This window comes from Phoxinus phoxinus (genome assembly GCF_949152265.1).
Source record: "Phoxinus phoxinus genome assembly, chromosome: 15".
Taxonomy (NCBI): Eukaryota; Metazoa; Chordata; class Actinopteri; order Cypriniformes; family Leuciscidae; genus Phoxinus; species Phoxinus phoxinus.
The window spans coordinates 22,876,576-22,901,774 of record NC_136890.1 but is presented as its reverse complement, the minus strand read 5'-3'; the positions used below and the strand labels follow the sequence as shown (position 1 = coordinate 22,901,774).

Genomic DNA, 25,199 nt, shown 5'->3' with positions numbered 1-25,199 from the left:
TGGAGGAGTGGGTGGATGAAAGAGAACACAACCATGTGATGCACCAATGACTGTTCTGAGATCAGTAAGGGGTTACTGCCTGCAATTTTAACTTGAGTAAAGGGATGTGATGGAGTTGACGGGTGAGAAATGGTTTTCTGTCTTTCTGAATGCTTGAATAAACTACATTATGCCAGTGAAACACAGCATCAGCATTTTGAAAAATTGATTATTAAAAACATTATTATTATTGTATGGTTATTCGTTATGGGTATGTCAAATCAATATACAGTATGGAAGACCTTGGGAATATTTGCAATGCTCTGATATTTCTTTATATAAGGCCACAATTTAATGGAAAATTAAAGTTACAGTTGTAAAGCAAATTGTAATGCTCATTCAAACTGAAATAATAATTAAAAACTCAATTTAGTTGAGATGTATTGAGTGATAGATTTGATGTGAATTTGATGTGAATTTTGAATAAACTTCCAATAATAATAATAATAATAATTTGTACTATTTATTTTTTATTATAAACATAAGTTTGGGGTCAGTAAGTTTACTCAAGAGTAATAATAAAAGTAATTATTACTCTTGTTCAGCAAGAAAGCATTACATTGATCAAAAGTGATAGTAAAAGACATCTATAATGGTTTCCTCAAAAATATTAAGTATTCAATTAAATATTATTCCAGAAAATTGTTGCCATCAAAGGAATAAATTCCATTTTAAAATATATAAAATAGAAAACTTATTGTAAAATTGTGATAATATTTCCCAATATTACCATGTTCACAGTACCAATAAATGTAGCCTTGGTACGCGAAAGAGACTTCTTCCAAAACATAAAAAAATCTTATCGACCCCACGCTTTTGAACATATATCACACACACACTGTTAAATATATAATAATAATATTATATATTTGATATTTAATAACGTGACAGCTCTAGTTCTATGAAACAGAAAAAGCTGAATGTAGAAAGCAATATGAGAACTGCGAGATGATGAACATAAAGAAAGACAAAAAGACAACCAACAGGAACGGTTACCAACCGCATGTTTTCTGTCCGGCCGATGACATAGAAGCAAGGCTCGCCCTGCTTGGAGTTAGTCATACAAAGAGATAAGCTGGAAAGCTCCACTGGAGGAGAGTTCAAGAGAGAGAAAGAGAGCAAAAGTATAAAGTAGCAAAAGAGAGAAAGAGAAAGCAGTAAATAATGAGGAAAAATCCAATGCAGAGTTGCAAAAAGTGCAGGAAAGGAAAGAAGCTTCAGTCCAGACCATGGGTGGCACAGGAGGACGGGGATCTGGGGCTTATATACTCAATGTTTTTTTTTGGTAAAACCCTGAATGTCTATCTCCTTGCTTTTCTCCACTAAGTTTTCATGGACAGTTGTAACATTTCAACACACAATCTCCAAATATCCTCTTACCCACCCATGGTCTTGACTAGAAGAATCTGATCTACTGATGTAGACCTGTTAACAATCAGAGGGAAGCAGAACTCTTGTAAAATACATTGGCAATCTTTCGAACATTACTCTGATCATAAGTTTAATTATTTGAACCCTCTTTTCCTCCCCTTGTCCCCCCTCACCATAATCCGGTACATATCCGTTGCCTTTCTTCAGAACGAGGTGTATCCATGCTCCTCCCTTTCGGATCTGCTCCACGGCCTGGCTGTGTGTCATCCCGGCTGTGCTGTCTCCATTAATCTCCACCAGCTGATCACTCACCTGCAACACAAGTCAGCAAAACCCTCTGTGACTCAGCGTAATGTCCACAACCCAGCATGCCTCAGCATTATCTTAACAACATGACTCTCAGTGCTTGAGTCACACTTTCAAACATCCCCTGACAGCATCAATTGAAATGTTGTATTTACTTGATTTGCAATTAAAGAGCAGTTTATGAGTGTACTGTACACACACCTGAATTTTCTGACTGCGTGAGGCCGGTCCGCCCTCCATCAGACCAAGTACATACAGACCCATGTTATACTCGCTTCCACCTCGCAAACTAAAGCCAAACCCTGTTGGGCCCCTCTCAAGATCAACGCTGTAAAATTGGGAATCCTGCAGGGAGAGAGATACTTTCATATGCAAGTTTATGCGGTGTGGGGTATGAACTACTTTTGGAGAGTTTAGATAACATGCTCCAACTTTTTCAAAGAGCATGCTAATTCATCTATACTTATTATGCATGCAGAGTTTAAGACTTCATTTATTCCGAGAAAAAAACAAAACAATTATCACACATTTCTGAGTGCATGTATTTAGCCTCACCTTTTGCTTGGCCCGATGCCCTTTTCTTAACCGGCTCTCAGCATCAAAGTCAGGGTACTCAGGCAGATTATTGTCTGACAGAAAAATAGACACTCGTCAGTTTGAAACGCAGTTTAATACCAATTATTCAGAGTCTATACACCAGCACCCTCTTGTGACGACTGTTGAAAATATACCTCAAAGTCCATCAGAAGGAACATTACTTCAGATTTCAGAATATTTTTTGCAACACAATAATTTTTTATATTTGATAAATAAATAAATCAAATATTTAATTGACTTTAAAAATATTTAAAATATTGACAATAATTAATTATTATTGAATAAATTGTTAAATAATAAATAGTATTATTAATAATAATAATAAACTATTTACAGCAAGTTTCTCAATGCACTACAACAAATGCAAAATTTAAGATATGCACAATAAAAACAAACAAGCATGCATATACATGCATATACACCAAACATTTGAACAGTAGTGTATGAACAAATATTTTATATATATATATATATATATATATATATATATATATATATATATATATATATATATAAAAAAAACAGTCAAGCAAAATGAAAAGCCTTATGTGTGTGTAGTGTGCTTACTAGTGTGAGAGCGTGGTATAATGGTGAGTCTGAGGTTGTTGCCAGCTCTGCGCAGTATCTGTGCGAGGTCTCTGTGAGGAAGCGTGACCACTGATCTGCCCTCCACGGCCTCCAGCTGGTCCCCCGGCTGAATCTGACCACTGCGTGCTGCTGGACTCCCCCGTCGCACCGTCACAAACCTGTGAGACACTAGAGACGAGGCTAAACAGAGAAAAGAGACACAAACAAAAAGATATTCATCCAAGCAAATATACAAAATTCTTTTTACTTTATAATTGACTACTACATATTTATTTCCGTTCAGTATAATATGATGATATGACAGCACAAGGAGAGGCACATTTATAACACAACTGACAGGACATGTCACAGCACAGTCGTGAATGAATCCCTTTACTCAAACTTTCATGTTTACATAATCATGTGACATTCACAGAAGTTCAGAATAGTGACCTTGATGCCAGTCTTAGAGACAGTCACATGATGATTAAGTTTATTTTTGAATAGATTATGTACAATATAATGCGAATCTTCAGCACATAAGCACAACTGTTTTCTGTTTCCATAACTGATTAACTTTACACTTTTATTACTTATTTCTTTATTTGAACTGATTTCAACTGAATAATAACCATTTACTATCGTCTTTTTAGAGCTGCATGACAGCAGAATTGCATCATTGAATGTTTGCATCATTGAATCATTACTTTCCTGTTTATCACTGTAAAGTTACTTTGAAACAATCTGTATAACGCACTATATTAATAAAGGTGACGACAACAGCACTACTCATATAGTCTATGTTGGAGCTCTTAAAGGGACAGTACACTCAAAAACAACAAAAAAACTCAGAAATAGTTCACTCCAAATAATAATAATAATAATAATTTATGACTTTCGAAACTGACAAAGTATTAGCCAACTCAAAAAAATGGATTTTGACTTAAATTTTAGAGTAACAATTTCAAGTTTCAACTGTTCCTCACACAAAGTTATCACATTCTTAAAGTTCCAAGGAAGAATTCTGTTTGTGACACAAGGATGAGCAAATCGTGACAATTTTTCCCTTTTTTTTTTAGAGGAAAAGTGGCAAAACTTATAACTGAATCCCATAGGAAATGATTCCAACAGGGATTCAGATCTACAAAGATGTAAATAGACTCTGCTCCAAAAGAAAACATTGTGTGCCATTGTTGATTTAAAAGTTTATTTTGATGTGAACACATCAAACGCATTGTTTCACACACGTTATAACATTCCACAAAGGTCCGTTTCCAGAACCAAAATCCTATCAGAAAGAACAAACGTGCCATAAGAATAAACGGTTCCACCTGTTAGTTAGAAGGTGAAGCAAACTTGCCATAGAAATCCTATGCATCAATCATGGTTATTGTACACCTGCAGTGTTTGTTTAATTATTGCCTTCTCCTCAGGGTGTCCCAAGCTTCACTGTTGTTCTCATTTTGATGGGTCTGCACTCATCCAGTGTAGCCTATTGTTTCTCAAAGGCACTTTGAGTATGATGTGTTTTGTTCCACTCCAGCCTCTTCTGTCCACATTATTCAGCCTTTCACTCTTAGCCAAACAAGAGGCTGGTTGCCAAGATTGCAATCTCAAAGACCTGCGCACAATTACCCTGAGCACTCGCCATCATGTAACACAGCGACAGTCGATTGAAGAAAGAAAAGAGAGACATAAAACTTCAGACAGCAGACTGAAATACTGCTCTGTTGCCTTTAGCATTCTGCTCCTTATTCATCTTTGTTGGGAGATGACAAACGCACCAATATTCAGTCTGACGTGCAAGTTTTCATAAAAGAGAAAAAGCTACCGCCTCAAAAATGAGAAAAGACATGAGAGGCTAAAAGAACATTACGAATATTTTGATAGATTAAGAATATAAATACAGCAGTGTGTTTTCCCAAAGACAAAGGCCTTTTATCAAACACAGGCAGAACAAAGTTATCTATTGAATCCTATTGAATTATGATTCTACTGAACTTCTGAAACAGAATAAGATCTTAAAGTGTTTCGCTAAACGGTGATGAACCCTGTTCAAAAGTGTTAAAAAAGATATTAATACCTTTATTCTTCAAAGATTAATTAAATTTACAAAAAGTGATAGTAAAGACTTAAAAATTATTACAAAATATTTATATTTTAAATAAGCACTGTTCTTTTGAAATTTCTATTTGTTAAAGAACATTGAACACACAAATATTAAACGACAACTTTTTTTAACATTGTTAATAATAATAAATGTGCGAATTAGATCGGCAAATAAGAATGATTTCTGAAGGATCATGTGACACTGAAGACTAAAAGTAATGGCTGCTGAAAATTCAGCTTTACCTTCAGATGAATACATTACGTTTTAAAGTGAATTAAAATTGAAAACAGTTATTTTAAATTGTAATATTTCGCAAAATTACTGGTTTACTGTATTTTTAATCAAATATATGCAGCCTTGCTGAGCATAAGAGACTTCTTTCAAAAACATAAAACAAAAAATCTTATAACGGTAGTGTACGGACAAAAAACACAAAAACTATTCTCTTAGTTGTTGCTAAACACCTATAACACGAACATTTGAAGATTCGTGTTTTATTTTTCAACTTTTCTGAATCGAATGGCTCCTCAGCTCATGTGGCACACCGTGTAGCTGGGAAGTCTGCATCTTCGGATACAGGGACATTCCCAAACACACTGTTAGTACAGCCCCATACTGTACGGTCCCTGTCCAGCTTTGACCAGTGAATCGACCTGTTTGTATTGATTGTGCACTCGTGTGGGGAAACAGCCGACAGCGCAGAACATGTGAAAACGACAACGGTCCTGAAACAGTTTCAGTTAGCCCTTTAAATGCTCACAAATGCACTCAAAGTATGTGAAAGGCGACGGAATAGAATACCTTTTCAAGTATAAGGCTTGAAACACTACGCACTGTACACACTTTTTGTTTTTCGACATATGTGAATTGGGAAATCAGCTATGCATTTCAGCCACCCAATATGTTAAGGGAATTACAGAACCACAAAGGTTCACAAGCTCTGATTGTATATTTATAGGAAATGAATGACAAAAACAAAAGGAAACAGTGTTGACACAGTGGGCAGCAGATCTGAACAAACATATCAAACATGACATAAAAGAACAAACATATGTTAGAAATGTTTTCCTAATTTACACCCTGCTGCTGGCTTAGATTATGAGCCAAGAAACTCTTCCTCACAACATGAAAGTCGCTTTTAGATCAGTACAAAGAGTCCTGAAGCTTCCTCAACTGTGAATCAAAAACACCTGTATGTTTTTTCTTGGAGCTCTTTGGTTTTTGACTTCTAATAATCTAGTTTAACTAGCACTTTAGTTTAACTACTGACAGTGTCTGATCTGCACGCACTGTCCTAAGATCCCCAGAGAGAAATCACTACATACAAGATCATACAAACATACAGGAGAGAGAGAGAGAGAGAGAGAGAGGAGAGAGAGAGAGAGAGAGAGAGAGAGAGAGAGAGAGAGAGAGAGAGAGAGAGAGAGAGAGAGAGAGAGAGAGAGAGAGAGAGAGAGAGAGAGAGAGAGAGAGAGAGAGAGAGAGAGAGAGAGAGAGAGAGAGAGAGAGAGAGCGAGAGAAAGCTACACGGAAACCCTTTCATGTACAGTATATGTGATGTGGTGTTTAAAGCTGACATGAAATGGAAATTTGAACAAACTGTATTTGTTCAGGTAAACCCTACGTTATGGGGACAAAATGTCCTCACAAAGATGGCAATATCGAAAATCCAAGTGAGAAAATTAAACAGCTTTTAAATCATACGAAGTTATGATTTATTTTAAAAAGTTTTCCATGATGGGTAGATTTAGGGTTAGGGCTAGAATATGCAGTTTGTACAGTATAAAAATCATTATATATCTGGAATATCCTCATAAAACATAAGTGTGTGTGTGTGTGTGTGTGTGTGTGTGTGTGTGTTTGTGTGTTTGTGTGTTTGTGTGTGTGTGTGTGTGTGTGTGTGTGTGTGTGTGTGTGTGTGTGTGTGTGTGTGTGTGTGTGTGTGTGTGTGTGTGTGTGTGTGTGTGTGTGTGTGTGTGTGTGTGTGTGTGTGTGTGTGTAGAATCAGTGGAGCCCAGGTGAGAGTGTATTCAGTGTCATGTGAAGCGTGTTGAGCTGGAAGAGAATGTTCTCCCACGTGCCACATCGTTAAGTGCTGCCAATTATTACCAAAACTACATTATTCATGAGTCTGTCTATTATTCATAACACATTAACGCATTATTCATAGCTTGTAAAAGATCTTAGTTAATGAGCATATTGTTCTGTGGGTTATTTATAGAAGTGGACATAGAGGAAAAAAAGATAAACAGTAATAGTGTTTATGGGAAGGATGCATTTAATAAACACGGCACATGTTTTGAAATTTCATAAAAGTCTCCCACATGAAAACAGAGATAAAGAGATAAAAAAAAACAGGGATGAATACAGCTGTTGCTGACCCAGCTGCCTGAAAGAGAGAAATGCTCTTTGGGATTTATAGTTACTGAACAACAGAGTATTTTTAATTCATAAAGGTATTGTGTTTGTTAGATAACTGTTATTAAACACTTTCCATAATCCTATAAACCTACACTATTATGAATGACACACAGAAAGACAAGCATACTTTCTAAAGCTCATAGCAGTATAGTGCTGAAAGAGCAATTATATATAGGCCTATATATATATATAATATATATATATATATATATATATATATATGCATTTATATTTTAAGTATATAGTTTTAATGTTGGCACTACTTTTTTGAAGGCATAGATCCTAATCAGAAAAAAATATTAAAGAACAGTACTTTTATTAATGAACTATGCTAACTGCAATATAGCCTAAATGAACCACAGCTTTTAAACATAAAAAATACTGTCACTGACTCAACATGAACAGCAAGAGTGAAACTTTAACTACTCTTTAAATGTGTAGAATAACTGGGTCAACCTTCAGCGCTTTTGCACAAAACTTTGTGTCTGTTCACCTCCGCTTTTATTTATGAGCCTCTGTTATTTTCACGTCTGGGCAGATTTCCTCTGAACTGCGAGCCAATGAGCCATATGAGAGGCGAGTTTTACACACACCACAGGGTTCGGCGGGAAGAACAGAGGTTTTGCGTGTTGTGGAAGCTGAGTTCAGGCGGGGGTCGAGGGTGGATGGGTCGAGCGCTCCAACAAAACTTCTCATGCAGAGAACAGAACAGTAGGAGTCATGCCGAGATGATGACCTTTTGTCACATGTCAGAAAAACACGCACAAATGTTTACCTGGCTATTGGCGAACTCCTATCGGGCCTCTACTGTTCTTTAATCAAAGAGGAAGTGTGTTTTTTATGTAAACATACTTTCTCATATCCCAGTTTATTATGAAGACATACAGCTACAGAAAAGTACTTTCAAAGCATTGTCTTGATTGCTTGAACATTCCAACCAGCCCGACAACAATTCAACCAATAGCGTTGTATTGGGGAGTGGTTATTTGATCAGCCAGCCAATGGCAAAGAGGAAATCTACTTTAAGTCTGATAACAAAAAGCATGGGTTTTGGGGTGTGGTTATATGATAAGACAGCCAATGGCAGAGAGGGGAAGAAAATCTTTTTAAAGATGCTAATCCATTTGAAATGACAATTCAGCTTTAATTAAAAGCATTACAGAATAACTATAAACCATAGGTTGATTAGTGTTTTCCAAACGTTGTTCGGTCTGTTTAAACATTCCAAACAGTTCAGCCAAAAGTGTGGGTTTGGGGTATGGCTATATGATAAGCCAGCCAATGGCAGAGAGAGGGAGTATTTGAGGAATTTACTACAGAAACTACATGTAACGTGTACAAATTGCACGATAATTTATGTGAATAATTTTTCATTCCATTTGATATTACACACTTTGGCTTTAATTATATCTATAACAACAACAAAAAACTAACATCTAACAAATGTACAAATAAACTTCAGGCAGTTTCAGAAATAAAAATAAAAAATAGAAATAACTTTTTTTTTTAGTTTTGCCCCATTTATGGAACCAGTGTTGAACAAATCAAGGTCCTTAACCTCGAAACTATGATTAGTCCCTTATTTTCAAACATTTGTATACTTACATTTATATAATGCATCGACAATACCCTTGAGCGAGCAGCGAGTAAATGATTCTGTCAGTACAGGAGCAGTGAATGAATGAAAGGCAACAGTAAAAGAGCACAATTTGTGCCTGGATTAAATTTGCATGCAGGTCTCAACTCGTATTAGAAATAAAGTATTCTTAGTGCAGAAAAAGGGCCCGTTTAAGGACAGTCCACCCATAAATGAAATTATGTTATATTTTATTCAACCTCATGTTGTTTCAAACCTGCATGACATTCTTTTGTCTGCAGGACATAAAATAAGATATTTTCAAAATGTCTCATTGTTTTTTGTCAATACAATGAAAGTAAGTAGGGTCCACTTACAGTACTTTCCTTATAGAGACAAATATTCACGATGTTTATTTAAAACATCTTCCTTTGAGGTTCAAAGAAGAAAGAAAGTCATAAAGGTTTGGAACTATATGAGTAAACAATTTAGAGAAAACATTTATGGGTAAACTATCCCTTTAATGCATGAAAAGTAGTGGTACCGTCATAGATTGCAGCTCCAAAACCTGGAAAGGATAATCCATTGACAAAAATAGTCTTAGAAACTATTATCATTGCTCCCATAAGAAAATTAGCTTGCTTCCAGAATCATTTCAAAACAGTATATTGCTTTTGATATTTAAAAAAACAACTGCTCAACAATAAGTGTGTATTGATACTTTTAAATCTTTAAAAATGCTGTTTGTGAGCAAAACCTTTCACACACTACGGAGCAGAAACACACAGATGCAGATCACAGCAGTAATACTAATAGTGACTGAGCATCAGACTCACAACACTTCATTTACATCAGGCTGACCCTGCAGAAACACACAATCCCAACACTGCACAGGAAACAATATCTGCAGTGAAACTTAGTTTCGGACACAACCTTAGTGTCTAGCAACAACAAACTTGATTTTACGCATCCCATCTAAAGAGATCCACGAAATGCATCATGAACGTTCAAACATACACATACAAGCCTGCTTGTATCCCTATGGGGATAAAGATGCAAAACCAACCATCTGTTTAATATTTAATCTTATCCAGCTTATTAGTCCTGCCATGTAAATATGCACTAAAATGAACAATGCCAAACCTCACATGACATGGAGAAAATATGCTCAACCAATGATCCAGAACCTGCGATGTCTGTTAACATTGCTAAGCTTCACGAAACAGCATCAGCTGACCCCAGAACAACTCACTCCTCTGAAAAAAGGAAACGGGCATAAGACGGTGCCTTAAGGATATGACAGCATGGAGAGGATACAGATAAGATACAGACAATCTACTCGCAGTGTTCTTCGCTCACTCTCTCCATCTCACACACATTCCCTACAAATGACCTCACGCTGATGATCTCACACACACACGATAAGATTTTCAGGGTGTTCAGCTTAACAGTAATAATGTAACTGACAGAAAATATAAATAAATATAGAGATAAATATGTGTTATGGTAGTTGCATGATGCTCCAATAGATTTCAAATAATACCAAGGTAGACGGTAAAAAAAAAAAACTAAATATGGTACATGGTCAGATAAACATGGTACCTTACCATAGTACTACCATAGTATTTTGAACATGTAACTGGTAGTACCATGGGTGTATTTTTTTACTAGTACCATGGCAGTACCAGGGTATTCTTATACATATCATGTAAATGGTACATGAATTAGTACCTTGATACATTTCAAAATACTGTAGTATTACCATCCTTGCACCATGGTACAAGGGTTTTTGGGTACAAGTTTTTGTAATGGAAAGAAAACTATGCTCATAAAAAAATATGATACCATGTACAAAAAAAAAAACAAACAGTAGTACCCAAACTTTCTTCTACTTATTACTATACTTTTTTGTAAATGTAAATGATATTTTTTCAGTATGCGTCAAAGTAGTTTTTTCTCCTTATCTCTATTGAAGTCTGTAAGCAGATATTTGAACGCCTCTACAGTGTGGATGAGTCTGTGTTCACTGGTCCAACACATCACTGAAGAATTGAGCCTTTCATTGGCACTACCACTGGAAATATTTCAGGCATGTGAGACCCCAGGTGAACCGCAGAGCCAGGACGCTCTGAAGTATGAAAAGTACAGAGATGCAATCAAAAAAGATGCACTTTAGAAGAACTGTCCCGGACTACAAAGGCTACGGATACAATGCAACATGCAAAACATGCATCCTGTTCTCTCTCACGAAAGCAGATTGTTCCCACGAACAATGTTTTGAATCACGTTAAAACATCACTAAACTTGATTCAGCTGCAAATACAGTACTTAATTATTAGTAAAGTAAACAGTACCAGGGTCAATAATTAACCTAAATACAGATATTATAAGAGTACATGAGAGGTAAGAGAGTATTTACGTTTCACGTCCTTCATCGTTTTCAGGGCAGACTGAAGCCTTTCCAGCATTTTGTCCTGATAGAGTTTCTAAATCCAGCTTCAAATCCAGAGAATTCCTGACACGGAGTCTTTAATCTACATATAATATTACAAAACAATGAAGAAATGGAGAAAACAAGGACTGTTCAGGTGTTTTTCCCCTCAGAACAGAGACACTGAGGACGCGTGCACAGACAAAACTGAACTGAGGAAAAGAGAGAGGGGGAGAGGGTGAAAGAGTGCAGAGAGAGAGAGAGAGAGAGAGAGAGAGAGAGAGAGAGAGAGAGAGAGAGAGAGACAGAGAGATCACTGAAGGGAGGGATGTTGAGTGAAAGCATGATAGGGAATACGTGGAAAATAAAAGTGATTTAATACCACACTGATTCATCGCAAAACTATCAGCCTGAGACTGAGAGAGTGTGATATTTACAACTATATATTGGAATTTATAACAACACACACACACGTTTTCAAAAGTTTGGGGTCAGTAAGTTTAAAATAAATAAATAATGCTTTTATTCAGCAAGGACATATTACAAAATTACACACATTTTTAAGGTAATAAAAGGTCACACTTTAGTTTAGTGTCCAATTCTCACTATTAACTAGCTACTTATTAGCATGCATATTACTAGGATATTGGTTGTTTATTAGTACTTATAAAGCACATATTAATGACTTATTCTGCATGACCAAATTCTACATCCCTTATTCCCTTAACAACTACCTTACTAACAGGTAGTTAGTAATTATTAGTAGGCAGTAATTAGGAGTTTATTGAGGCAAAAGTCGTAGTAAATAGTTAGTCAGTAGTGAGAATTGGACCCTAAGCTAAAGTGTGACCAAGATTTCTATTTCAAATAAATGATGTGCTTTGAAACTTTCTATTAATCAAATTAACCTGAAAAAAAATCAAGAAGACTGGAGTAATGATGCTGAAATTTCAGCTTTGCCATCACAGGAATAAATTACATTTTAAAATATATTAAAACAGAAATTAATACATTTACAATATAATTTACAATATTACTGTTTTTTACTGTATTTTTTAAAGCAAATAAATGCAGCCTTGGTGAGCATAAGAGACTTATTTCAAAAACATTTAAAAAATCTTTCTGACCTCAATTTTTTTAATAACTTTACTACAAATAATCTGCCATTTATATTTTCAGGTATACATACTTGATTAATTTTCAAATATTTAAGAAATTATGAATCATAGAAATATAAATATGGCTGATTTGATTCTATTACTTTGGTTCATTTAAAAAATAAATAAAAAATACATATAACATTGGGCCGAAGGCAAAAATGTTTACACAACATAAATACCTTGGAAATCTGAATGTTACATGTTATTTTGGATCATGTAATGTAATAATTCATTAAAGTATTAGGTAAATATCAACAATTATTAAATTAATTAATCAATGCATTGAAGTGCATTGATGCAATGTCTAGTTATTAGAAACCTTTAGTTCTATGAAGTACTGTCTTTAGGTATTGTAACTGTACATGTAACTGTAAACAAAACGATAAAGAAAACATGTAAAACAGACAGATCACAACGGTTCTTTGTTGGAAATCTATTTTAAAAAACAGAAGATGTTTATCTACTAAACAATAAACCCCAAATGACAATGAACAAGTACTGAACTACTAAACAGCTGAACATAAAAAGGACAATGCACAAGAAAAAAAAGAGAGCGAGAGAATGAAAACAGGAAAAACTGCTCACTAAGGAAACTGTTCCATTTGTTGTTTCACAACTAACAAGCAGTGCTGGACACAAACCATGACCTCACTCAGACTTTAACTTATCTTACATTAACACACTCATTCGTAACACACACACAAATCCTTCAAGTGAATTTAATAACTGATAAAAAATACAAGTAGAAACGTCTCCTTAAAAATAAGAGAGCACATATTAGCTAAGCCTCAAATCAAGTGAAAGAAATCATAATTAGTCTGCTAATTAGAGATTTTCTGTGCACATGCTTATTGCATAATGACATGACTCAGACGACCAACATGCTTAGGGGGGTAAAATGCCCTTTTTCTCTACAATATTTTTATTTTCACGATTCACCTGGTCTTCAAACAGCAAACCAGGCAGAGTCTCTCCCTCTGTGATAATTGCATTATGCAGACGGACTGTATATTTCCAAAGTCCTGATTTTGATTAAATAATGTTGTATTAATGTATAAAATGTTCATTTTTTGCTTCCAGGGACCAGAATAACCAGATATAAAACTAACAACGCAAGGTCACATCCACTGGCCAGAAAACATAAATGCAGATCATGCTCCACTCAGTCTGTACTTACTTCCATTCACGACGTCCTGTGATGCGATGACAAACCCGAATCCCTCTCCTGGTCTCCGTCTCAACTCCACCTCCATCGCTCTGGAAGAGACCACTCCCCTCACGTCTACATGGCTTTTGGACACCGCGCCGAGGTTAGAGGCAGCAGTACGGCTCCACTGAGCGGGTCCGTCCTCAACCCCTAACCAGTCCCGGGGCTCTAGGGTCAGGGTCACGGGCACAGAGTCCAGGAAGCTGGTGCTCTGGACCAGGTTGGGGAGGTCACTGCAGGGCGAGGAGGGAGAGAGGGTGCTCTGGCTGGGCACGGCACCATCGGAGGAGGGTGAGGTCAGATCTGGGGTGCCCAGGGAGGGAGGAGGTCTTTTATAGGCATTTGGGGAGCCTGGGGAGCAAAGAGGACCTGAGAGAGAACAGGATAATGATGAGTAATAGGAGCAGGAGGTACTGATAGATTTTTCCTGCTATGCTGTTTATTTATATAGAATTAATATAATATTAATATATAATATAAAATATAATAATAATTCATGATAAATATATAGAACTAATATGGGGTCAGATGTGTGCATTTTATTATATTATAATATATAGTTATGTGACAATATTAAACTTTATCTATTTAATGGTATTGGCCGATGTTAGATGTTTAATTGTACACGTTCATTTCTTTTTTTACATTTATATTACCATTGCCGTCATAAAACGCTCACTTAAATTGAATCTTTAAAAACAATAATAATTAACAATAACAAATATTAAATGTAACTTTTACATAATCTTAAATCTCAAAATGAATATTATTTTTTCATACTGAACATTATTAGAATGTTGTGATGCTTAAATTCACTCTTTCTTTTTTTTGCGTTTTATTTTTAATTTATTTTGCCAAATTTTAAAGTGATCATGAAATCAAAATGGGCAACTTTTTCTTCTTCTTTTTTTATTTTATTTATTTTGTAGTGTTTATTATAAACTATTTATCTGCAAACAGTGTGGGTGACACTCACTTCCTCTGTAAACCAGTAAGACCACCTCACCCTGTTTGGTATGTTCTTGCAGCACCCGCTGCACCTGTTCATGAAAAAGATCAAATGAAAGGATTCAAATTTAGAAGGTTGATGAGGGAAGAGTTTCAGAAAAAGACCTTTAGAGTTATTGAATTTACCTGTGCGAAGCTGAGGCTCTGCACATCAGCGCCATTGATTTTAATAATAGCATCCCCTGCCTGTAAGGAGGGGCACTGTCGTCTGTCCCAGACTCTCTTCACCACCGCCAGCTGCCCTCCTTGCCCCCCAGCCGTCACACTGAAACCCATACCCCCTCCCTCGCTCCTGCCCAAGGCCACAGGTACCAGCTCACCCCCTCCCCCGCAGCCTACCCCACCCGGGGCACCGGGGGACCCTAGGCCACCCGGAAGAGGTCGCGGGGGATTGTTGGCTGGACACCCGTTGAAACCACAGGGTGGGTGCTCGGTTGGGGGCGCGACGGCAAGAGATGTTTGGGGCATGGGAGGCCGCTGGGTGCTAGGCGCTCCTGGTGGCGGGACGGTAGGACCCACCTCGGGCTGGGGCAGGGGGAGCGTAGCAGAGGAGAGATCGCTCTCGGAAGACTTGGAACTATGATGGGTGTGAGAAGGAGCTGGAAGAGTGTTGTTGTTGTAGCTTCGGACAAGGGAAGCTCTGGGTAGACAGTGGAGGAAAGAAATGTGTGTGTAAACAGAACAGCATCAATAATAATAAGGAAATGTTTAAAGCTTTTCTAGGGACCCGAGACGCAAATTATATTACGCTATACTCTTGATGTGCAATACATATTTTCCAGTTTTCGACTGGAATCATGTTTTTTTGTACTGTCCCCATATAAATAAACTTAAATAAATAAATGAAATAAACAACATGTTTATATATTATTAATAATAATAAACCCGGTTCGATACACCATTTTGGTTACCTGCGTGTGACAACAGAGCTGACCTCCGTATCGCTGTGACTAGAGCTCATTCGCTCTGATGGGGGAGGGGCATTTGTTAAAGGCACCGCCCCCAGCCCTAAAGTCCCTCCCACTCCATTTCCATTGACCATTGAGTAGGAAGGCTGGGGTGCTGTGTTCCCGTTAGCATCCAAGGACTCTTTCTGCATGCGGGGGTAGAAGTTGTTGTGGTGCGACATAGAGCGATTGAGGTTCACCAAGCCAGGCTGGTGTCCATCAGGATGTTGACCCTGCGATTGAGCAGAACTGGGGGCTGCAGGTTTGGCACTGGTTGGGTCGGAAGGGGAGACGAGGCTGGTTTTGGGGCAGCCATCAGGGTTGTAGAGCATGGGGTAACCTCGACGAAGAACCACATCCACACTGTGACCCATGGGGACGGATTTCAGCATTTCTACCACTTCTTTATGGGACAGACCCAGCACACACAAGTCATTAATGTACACCAGGATGTCCGCTGAGGGAGAGAGAGACATTTCTGTCATTTGTATTTGTACAGAAGGGAAATCAAAAGCAATCAGATTCTCGTTTTGTGAGTACACAAGTACTAAAGGGGTCATATAATGAGGAATCAAAATGTCCTTAATCTTGTGAGTTTAAAGAGTTCAGTGTACAGTAAAATTCTGCCAGTAGAAGAGAATTCATTGAAACTAATGTTAGAAAGGGGAGGATGAACGCCATTTTAACAAGGTCAAACAAATAAAAGGTATATAAAAAGGGGTATCACGTGACCCCTTCAAGCATAAGTGAGTGTGTGTGGGTGTTGCTGGGTTTGTCAGAACACGTGAGGGGACAGTGGTGTGTGTAATAGAAGGCAGATTAAAACCTACAGGCCCATCTGGATTAAGAGAAGATCAGCAGATTCAAACCATGACCCTCCAAATACACACACATATATACAGGCATAATAATCTAATCCACAGAGAGATAGAAAAAGCATGAGTTTCAAGGGATTTCCTGCCAAAAATAAAAGTGAGGATTGGAGGGATAGATTAGGATGGGGGAGAGAGAGGAAAAGCAAACCGCTCATGCTCCTGTGGTAAAATCTATCTTTTATCCATCTGGTCCTTTTCTCGAGTCCCCTGGTCTATAAATGATCTGACTTAAATCCAGATCTATGGGACTTTTTGTCTTTTTTTATATGTAAAAAGAGGACATTATAATCAGCAGAACCATTACATCACAAGTATGATTCACAACGTCCTTAAGAGTCCCCTGCAAAAATCTGTGTTATTAAATTATTATATCTATCATACATCTATAAATATTTAAAAAGCTGACCCATTGAAGTGCCATCTCCTGTGCTGCAGATTTATACAGAAGCAGCAAAAAGCAAAAGCCACTTAGCAGTTTCCAACAGAGAATACTGGTGTTGCCAGGGTAATATGAATGCGGCATGCAGGAAAATCCTCAATTCTTTCTCATTTCACCTAATCTCTACACCAGGCGTTAGATTTTCTCAATGTGAAATTAGAATATATGTTAAATAGCTTTTTTTTAAAACATAATTTCCATTTAATTTGGCTAATGCCTTTCCACTTATTCCTAAATGTGTCATTGAGAAAAGCGAAACAAGAACTGCTTTAGATCACATTTTCTTTTGAATAACAAAAAGCTTTAATGAACAATAATAGTCATTGTAATCAATTATAAAAGTACAAAACAGAAAAATGTTCAGGTCTCAGACTTGAAAAACTGAAAACTATAATAAAAAATAATAATACATACAGTAGCAGTTTTACATGGTCAGTGTTTGCAATACAGTGCCAGCTGCATCTGTGTTTTAATGTTGTTGTTTTTTTAAAGGACACAGGGTTAAAACTCCTAGTCTCACCTGTTTTGAGTGCAGATGGGCCTCCTGGGGTGACGCTGTACACCTGCAGGAACTCTCGAGGTCTACTGCCACCCACAATGTTGAAGCCAAACCCACGAGGCCCTTTCGACAGGCGAGTGTGTATGGAATAGCCCTTCAGATCAGATGGTTGGTCTGTGAATGCAGGTACTAATTGACACACACAAACATAGAAGTAAGTGTCTACATATGGTATGCGAAATCCACAAAAGTCTAACAATGCCTTCAAGCCTCATCACTACATTGTTTTAGGATGGAGTTGACTGCTAAACAACAGTGCCATCTGCTGGGATGTGAGCTGTGCAGCTTATACTCTTCTGAATAAATTGTTCAAGTACACACTTGTATATAGGGGAGTACTTTTTACATTTCTTAATACTTTCTCCTATTAAGCCTAGTAAGCCATTTATACACCTCATCCCAAAAAAGAAAACTGTGGCACTTTTCAAAACAGCAAACTATCATACTACACGTACATACTAAAATGTAGGGTACACAACAGTGCACTTTGAAAGGGTACATTTTCCCACAATGCAAAGTGCTTGAGTTGGCTTTCCGTCTCCAAGGCGACAATTACCCAAAGTATTCGTTTTCTAGTAACAATTTTCCACTTTTTTCTTTCATTTTGTTCTTGACTCAATTGAACAGACTGCTAAAAGTATATTTTTTTTAAACCACATTTACTTCCAACATGATAACTGAATGCCATCCACTTAAATTAAACATGCAATTTGAAGAGGTCATGTGACAATGTAGCATACTACTTTCAGAAACCTGCATAATGCATATGGTTCCACATACTATTTTTAAACAATAGCAGACAGTATACCATATACACTACACACTATATACAACTACAATATCAAATTCCTGAAACTTCTCCATGCTTAAATTAGATTTTAAACATATTATTTTTTCATAATTTTAAAGAATTTCATTTTAGTCTCAGAATTCTGGAGCCCACTTGTATATCTATTCACATACGTGTGCACACGTGGGCTTCTTACACACGTGCATAGTAACAGATGTAATGGCTTCTGAAAACCATTCGGCTCAGAAGGGATAGCAGACATGACCTTCTCAAATATAAGAGAGCATGCTTTGAGTGATAGATAACATTAAAGGAAAAAGAGAGATGTGAGGTGAAAGCCAGCAGGGAGGGACGAGGGGGATTGTGGATAAGGTTTAAAAGGCAAGGAAAACAAGCTATAAGATGAAGGCGTGAGAGAAAGACTAAATGGCTCCAGGAAGGTTTGTCATTAATCTTTGTGTGAAGACTGCAGAGAGAGCGAGAGTGTGTTTGGGAGCAAAATGTGGAGAGGGGCCAAGCTCGCACACACGTGCACATATATGCACTCACACTCCGTCTTGCTGACAATCTCTTTGCCCTGAGTCCTTGGGTCCAGCCAGCTTGTGGTCTTTGAGTTATGGCTGAAAAATGAAAGAAATGAGAGACTTTTCCCCCCCACAAGGTTTCATCAGCAACTTTAAAATGAAATACAACAGCAGTACTGAGAGTAAAAAACATTAAGCGCACTTCATTTTCATAGATAAAGGATATTTTACATTGATGCGCATCTTAAAGTTCCAATGTCAAATTTTTCTCCCCTTAAAATTGCATCAAAAACACAAATTAACCACATTCAGTGCACTTAATTTTCAGAGATAGGCAAATATTATGCATGTTTTGATGCAAATCTTAAAGTTCAAATGTCACCTTTTTCTTTGCATAAAAATTGCATTAAAAACACTTCCAACATGATAACTGGACTCCATCCGCTGAATTCAAAATTTTTCATTGATGCACATCTTAAAGTTCAAATGTCGCCTTCGCATGTCAAAAATCCAATGTGACATAGAAAGACATCATGTCAACTTTGAGTATAATCTTTGATTACTGGAGGAAGCAAATGACCTTCTGTCTCTATTTTTGCCCACTCTATGTACCACTATACCATCTTATTTTTTCCTTTTTCCCCTGCTGACTCACTTGATGTAATAGGGTTCGCCCGTGTCACTGAACGCCAGCTCCCAGTTTTCAGGCAAAGCCCCTCCACGTGCTCCGTTCTCCATGGCAACCCCTCCGTCCCGCCCACCGCCTAAGTCCCAAGTCTGATTAGGTGAGACAATGGTGGTGGGAGGGGCACTGCTGGCTCCGGCAGACCCCGCTGGGAAACAGAGAGTAGAGTACAGTGAACATGACATGAGATGCGGCCGTCTTGTATAATCTTAGGCTACCTCAGGCCAGCGAGAGGTCACGCTGTTCATGTTACTCTCCTCTCTTGCCAGCTCCAATATGAGAAAAGCATAAATTCTGAACACAATTCCATAGTATTTAATGTCAAAAACATAAAAATTGCAAACATGTCCTGGTTGAGCTGACATCCATTTGTCTTAGAAATCTGTAGGTTTAAAGTAACTGCAAAATGGCGACTATGTGAAGTCAATTCCAAATATGCTGATCTTACAGGGCTAGGAAAGACATGTGTTTTGAGATATGGCACCATGGTGCAAGGTGCTTGCATTTAAAAACACTTGTTTAAAAAATAAAGGTTTACACAACAGCTTGGTACCTGATAGACCAGAGTCTTCCTCGCTGTTGTCACCTTCCTCCACGGCCTTTTCCAAGTTGCTGAGCGATTTGCTGCGGGTACGAAAATTCCTCAGGAGGTTTCGATGTTCCTGGTACGTAATGGGGGGGCTGTCGGGACCAATGTGGACCGGCCGAGGTGTGCCATAATAGTTCCCTGTTAAGACAGAGATGTTTTATTGATCCCCCCCAATATGGCCCACAATCCCAAAACTGTTCCAACCAGCAAAATTCAAAAACAATGGGTTTTGGACACAATGCATTACATGCGCTCACTGAAATAGTTCTTGACAAGACCGTCCATTTTCAACCAAAAAGCTATTGTCCTTCGAGTCAATTTCTGGGGCAGCCAAAGAGCCTTTTCTGGAAATTGCGGACCAGAACACAATAGTCAAGCAGCTCGAGTCAGAAGGCTTTAGAACTTCAATATCTCAATTTTCAAAAACATGAATTTATTTCAAAATAGCCAAAATACAAACCATACCATCTCCATTATCCTGATTAACTTTGCCAAGAAAATGGTGCTATAAAATGTTAAATTACCTGACATTCAGACAAACATTAGAAACCACAAGTAATTTTTTTTCTAATTTAATACAAAATTCTTTATTACATATTATATTATCAAATGATAACATGCAGTCAAGCTGGCATGAACACACAAGTCTGGCAAGAGCTCCACAAAATCTGATCATCCATGTTATCCTGCGTGATTTGAATGAATGTTCCAAAAAGATCATCTTGTACTTCAATGGAAGAAAGAAAATCTGAACTTTCGTACCAAGGAGTTCACATGATCAGTGAGATCAATTTGATTGGTGACCTAGAAATAGTGACAAATTCATTTTACTCCTTAACATTTCTCATTTTAAAATGTTCAAAATCCTAAAACTTTCCTGTTTCAAAATAGTTTTTTAATCGAAATACCATTTCCATACCATTTGTGGTATGTGACCCCATTGTATAAAAACAAGTAGAACTTTTTTTGTGTCACCAATTTGAATGATACAATTCTAGTTCTACATTTTATAAAAAGAGGCATTTTTTCCACTTTTGGCTGCTGCCCTAGATCATGCTCTCTTTAAAACCCTTAATCACTGCTGTTATGAAACTAATAAACTGACAGGATGTTCCAGAGCTCTTTTAGAAATCAGATCAATGGCAAAAACATTAGCTTAATCCACTTCTGAACATCTACCTCTAAATCTCTAAAATAAAAGCATTCAACATAAAAACTTCAAAGAGCGGATCATTTTTTTTAAACAATTTACACTGAGTGCACTAGGGGCGCAAACTCCTCAGCTAAGAAAGTTTACTCAGCAATTGTACAATACATGTTTGGAATTTTCAGAGATATTTAACTGCAGCATAACTCCCTAGCTGCAGCTTATTTACAACTGGAGAAAAAAAATGAAAAGAGAGAGAGAGAGAAAGAGAGAGGGAATGGAGGTGGAGGGGTGATTGGAGACAGAGAAACTGAAATAGGGATTACAGAGTAAAGCCTCTTTTCTCCTGTACAGAGTGATAGAAAAGTAGGAGTGTGGTGTGGTTTCTAGCTAGAGAGATGACTAATGGGCTGTGGGGCATCATCGCTCAGGTGTTAAAACACTTTTGTGGTTAATTATAGGCATATTCAAAAAAATAATAATACCAAATCTCACATTTCTAGTGTTATTTCTGAGGGGTCAGTTAGTTTTTATTTAAAGGAAATTAATACTTTTATTAATTAAAAGGATGCATTAAATCGATCCAAAGTTAGAGTAAAGACAATTATTATGTTATACAAGATGTCAATTTCAAATAAATGTTGCTCTTTTAAACTTTCTATTAATCAAAGAATCCTGGCAAAAAAATGCATCATGGTTTCCACAAAAATATTAAGCAGCACAATTGTTTTAAACATGGATAAGAATCAGCATATTAGAATGATTTCTGAAGGATCATGTGACACTGAAGACTGGAGTAATGAGACCTGAAAATTCAGCTTTGCCATCACAGGAATAAATTCAATTTTTAAATGTATTGAAATAGAAAACAAGTTCTTCAAATTATAATAATATTGCACAAAATTTCAGTTTTCTGTCATTTTCTAAATCAAATAAATGCAACCTTAGTGAGAAGCCTTGGTGAGTCTTCTTTCAAAATCATTAAAAATCTGACCAACCCCAAACTTTTGAACACAAGTGTATATATATAGAGAAGATTTTGTCAGGATAAGTAAAAACCTCTAAGTTTCTATTGGTGATATTTGACATGGTCGGTTATTTAGACCATGACATTTACGTCAATCATCAGTCCTTGAGTTTCCCAAAAGCACGTTTCAAAACCTCAAAACCAACCCCACAGGGGGCCGACTCGACCAAGATGGACACGATATCTTTCTTACTTTCCAAAGACAAAGGAAAGTACAGTAAAGTGCCACAGCAGTATCAAAAACACGAGTCAGCATAGCCATAAATCCAAGAGCTGCAACTTTGAAGGATGTCATAGTGTGAATCTGCAGCTGTGTATGAGACCCTTAACAAAGACATCAGCAGACTCAGACATCAGTCTGCATTACATGCTTGTTCTCTCTCCATTAGGGCTCTTTTTCAGCTCTTTCTGCTGATAACGTTGGAGGACAGAACCGAGCCAGCACGGCACTTTTCTCCGCAGTCTGGAGGGTGCTTCTCTTAATTCTGATTGGCTTGAGCATTTGGAGCTTTGGCGTGAAGCCCTGACCCTCACCATGTGTTCACGAGCACACACAAACTCAAATTGCACGCACACAAACTACTCAGTTGAACAGTAAATAACTCCTTCCACATCAAATTTTTTTTTTTTTTCGAATTTTGAATGTATAGAATAGAATGGTTTTAAACAAGGTAGAATGTGTAAAACATTCATATTGGTAGCTGAAAAACATGATCAAATTAGTCTAAACAAATGTGAAAATAGTTTCTGCAGGAGCAGTTTGTGTAGATTTGCTCATAAGCAATTTTTAAGATTTTGAAGATCATTTAATTTGTTGTTTGATAAAAGGATCCAATTGTTTTTATAAACAATACAATCACTTTTTAGATCAGTGGTTCTGATCTAAAAGCCCCCTAGCCCTAGTTTAAAAAAATTAAAATAATCTATGGACATTTTAGTTTCTGTAAATTTAAAAAATGTAATTATGTCAAATAAAAAAATATAATTATAATTACAATTAAAATAACTAAAACTTATGATTCCATACTTTTTAAGAGCTGAATGTTGATCAGGGATCCAACTCTTTTTAAAGATACTATTATTTTAGAGCTTGGCATAACTACAAAAATGTATACAGTCATGGTCAGAATCATTTACATCCTTGGTAAATGTGAACAAAGAAGCCTGTGAAAATAAATCTGCATTGTTAATGCTTTTGATCTTTTATTTAAAACATTCACAAAAATCTAACCTTTTATTGAAGTAAATAATTGAAAATGTGGGGGAAATGTGGGGTCTCCAATACATGTTGGTCACAATTAATGGCACCCTTTTATTCAATACTTTTTGCAACCTCCTTTTTCCAAGATACCAGCTCTAAATTTTCTCCTATGATGCCTGAGTTTGGAAAACACCAGACAAGAGATCAGAGATCATTCCTCCATACAGAATATCTCCAGATTCCCAGCTCCATGTTACCCTACTCATTATCTATAGGGTTCAGGTCAGGGAACTGGGACGGCCATGGCAGAAGCTTCATTTTGTGCTCAGTGACCCATTTTGGGAGTTGATTTTGACGTTTGTTTTGGATCATTGTCCTAATGAAAGATCCAACCACAGCCCATTATTAATATAACATTTTTAGCAGAGGCTGTCAAGTTTTGATTTTTATCTGTTGGTATTTGCTAGAATCCATGATACTATGTATCTGAACAAGATGTCCAGGACCTCCGGCCACAACATTAAAGATCCAGCAGTATATTTAACCGTGGACACGGGGTACTTTTTATCCCTGTTTGCACTAAACCCATCTGGTGGGTTTGCTGCCAAAAAGCTTTTTTTTGTTGTTTCATGTAACCATAGAACCCGGTCCCGTTTGAACAACTGAATTTGCTGGAGTTTGTTTTTGGATGAGAGCAGAGGATTTTTTATTTTTTATTTTGAGGATTTCTGACCCTAAGACTCCACTAATTTCTGCAATTCTCCAGCTGTGATCCTTGAAGACCGTGCATTAAGACAATATAGATACACGTCCTTTTCCAGGCAGACTTGAAATATCTTTAGTTGATTGAAACTTCTTATTTATTGCCCTGATGGTGGAAATGGGAATTTTGAATTCTGTTTTCTTACAGCCACTTTCTAATTTGTGAAGGTCAACGATCTTTTGCTGCGCATCAGAACTATATTAGTTTTACTTTTGATGGATGGAATAAGGGAATATGGCCTTTATGTTTCCTCATTATACTCCTGTGAAACAAGAAGTCATGGCTGGACAATTTCATGTTCCTATACTCACCCTGGTGTGCTAAAAAACAAAAAACATAAATATGAATATGAATGGGAATATTTGGGAATACTTCAGAGATATTTTACTCATAAGAATTTCTAGGGGTACGAATACCATTTATTTCATAATGTGATTTTCCTCCCACAATTGTTTTACTTCAGTAACAGGTTAGATTTTTGCTAATTTTTGAATGAAAGATCAAAAGATAAACAATGCAGATTTATTTTCACAGCCCTCTTTGATCATATTTACCAGGGGTGACACTAATTCTGACCATGACTGTATTCATAATACAAATGCCCATGGCACTTTAATAATTTATTATTTATATAATGCATTTAATTTCCAGGTCTATAAATCTCACTTTTTAAATTAAGTTATCCAGGTTTTTCAAGACTTTTCAAGACTTTTCAAGACTTTTCAAGACTTTTCAAGACTTTTCAAGACTTTTCAAGACTTTTCAAGACTTTTCAAGACTGTGGGAATCCTGGTATATATATATATATATATAATGTCGTAGTTACATGCATGCAATGTCGTAGTTACGTTGTCAATTAG

The 25,199-nt window shown here is 36.9% G+C and overlaps 1 protein-coding gene across 7 annotated transcripts in view; it reads right to left on the bottom strand.

Annotated features, from left to right (window-relative positions):
* magixa (MAGI family member, X-linked a) overlaps window positions 1-25,199 on the bottom strand; it is a 42,892-nt gene that overhangs the window by 1,509 nt on the left and 16,184 nt on the right. For 2 of the 7 annotated variants that reach the window (XM_079637589.1, XM_079637591.1), the window contains exons 5-16: window positions 20,166-20,339; window positions 19,583-19,760; window positions 18,953-19,047; window positions 17,575-17,742; window positions 15,705-16,197; window positions 14,920-15,433; window positions 14,762-14,825; window positions 13,756-14,154; window positions 2,881-3,081; window positions 2,272-2,345; window positions 1,918-2,061; window positions 1,584-1,722 (exon numbers count right to left, since the gene is read on the bottom strand). In XM_079637589.1, the coding sequence (XP_079493715.1) occupies window positions 1,584-1,722; window positions 1,918-2,061; window positions 2,272-2,345; window positions 2,881-3,081; window positions 13,756-14,154; window positions 14,762-14,825; window positions 14,920-15,433; window positions 15,705-16,197; window positions 17,575-17,742; window positions 18,953-19,047; window positions 19,583-19,760; window positions 20,166-20,339 (2,643 nt within the window). Of the gene's footprint in view, window positions 1-1,039; window positions 1,128-1,419; window positions 1,465-1,583; window positions 1,723-1,917; window positions 2,062-2,271; window positions 2,346-2,880; window positions 3,082-13,755; window positions 14,155-14,761; window positions 14,826-14,919; window positions 15,434-15,704; window positions 16,198-17,574; window positions 17,743-18,952; window positions 19,048-19,582; window positions 19,761-20,165; window positions 20,340-20,458; window positions 20,546-25,199 lie in introns of those variants that run through there. The other 5 variants (XM_079637593.1, XM_079637595.1, XM_079637594.1 and 2 more) reach the window with 5 other exon arrangements.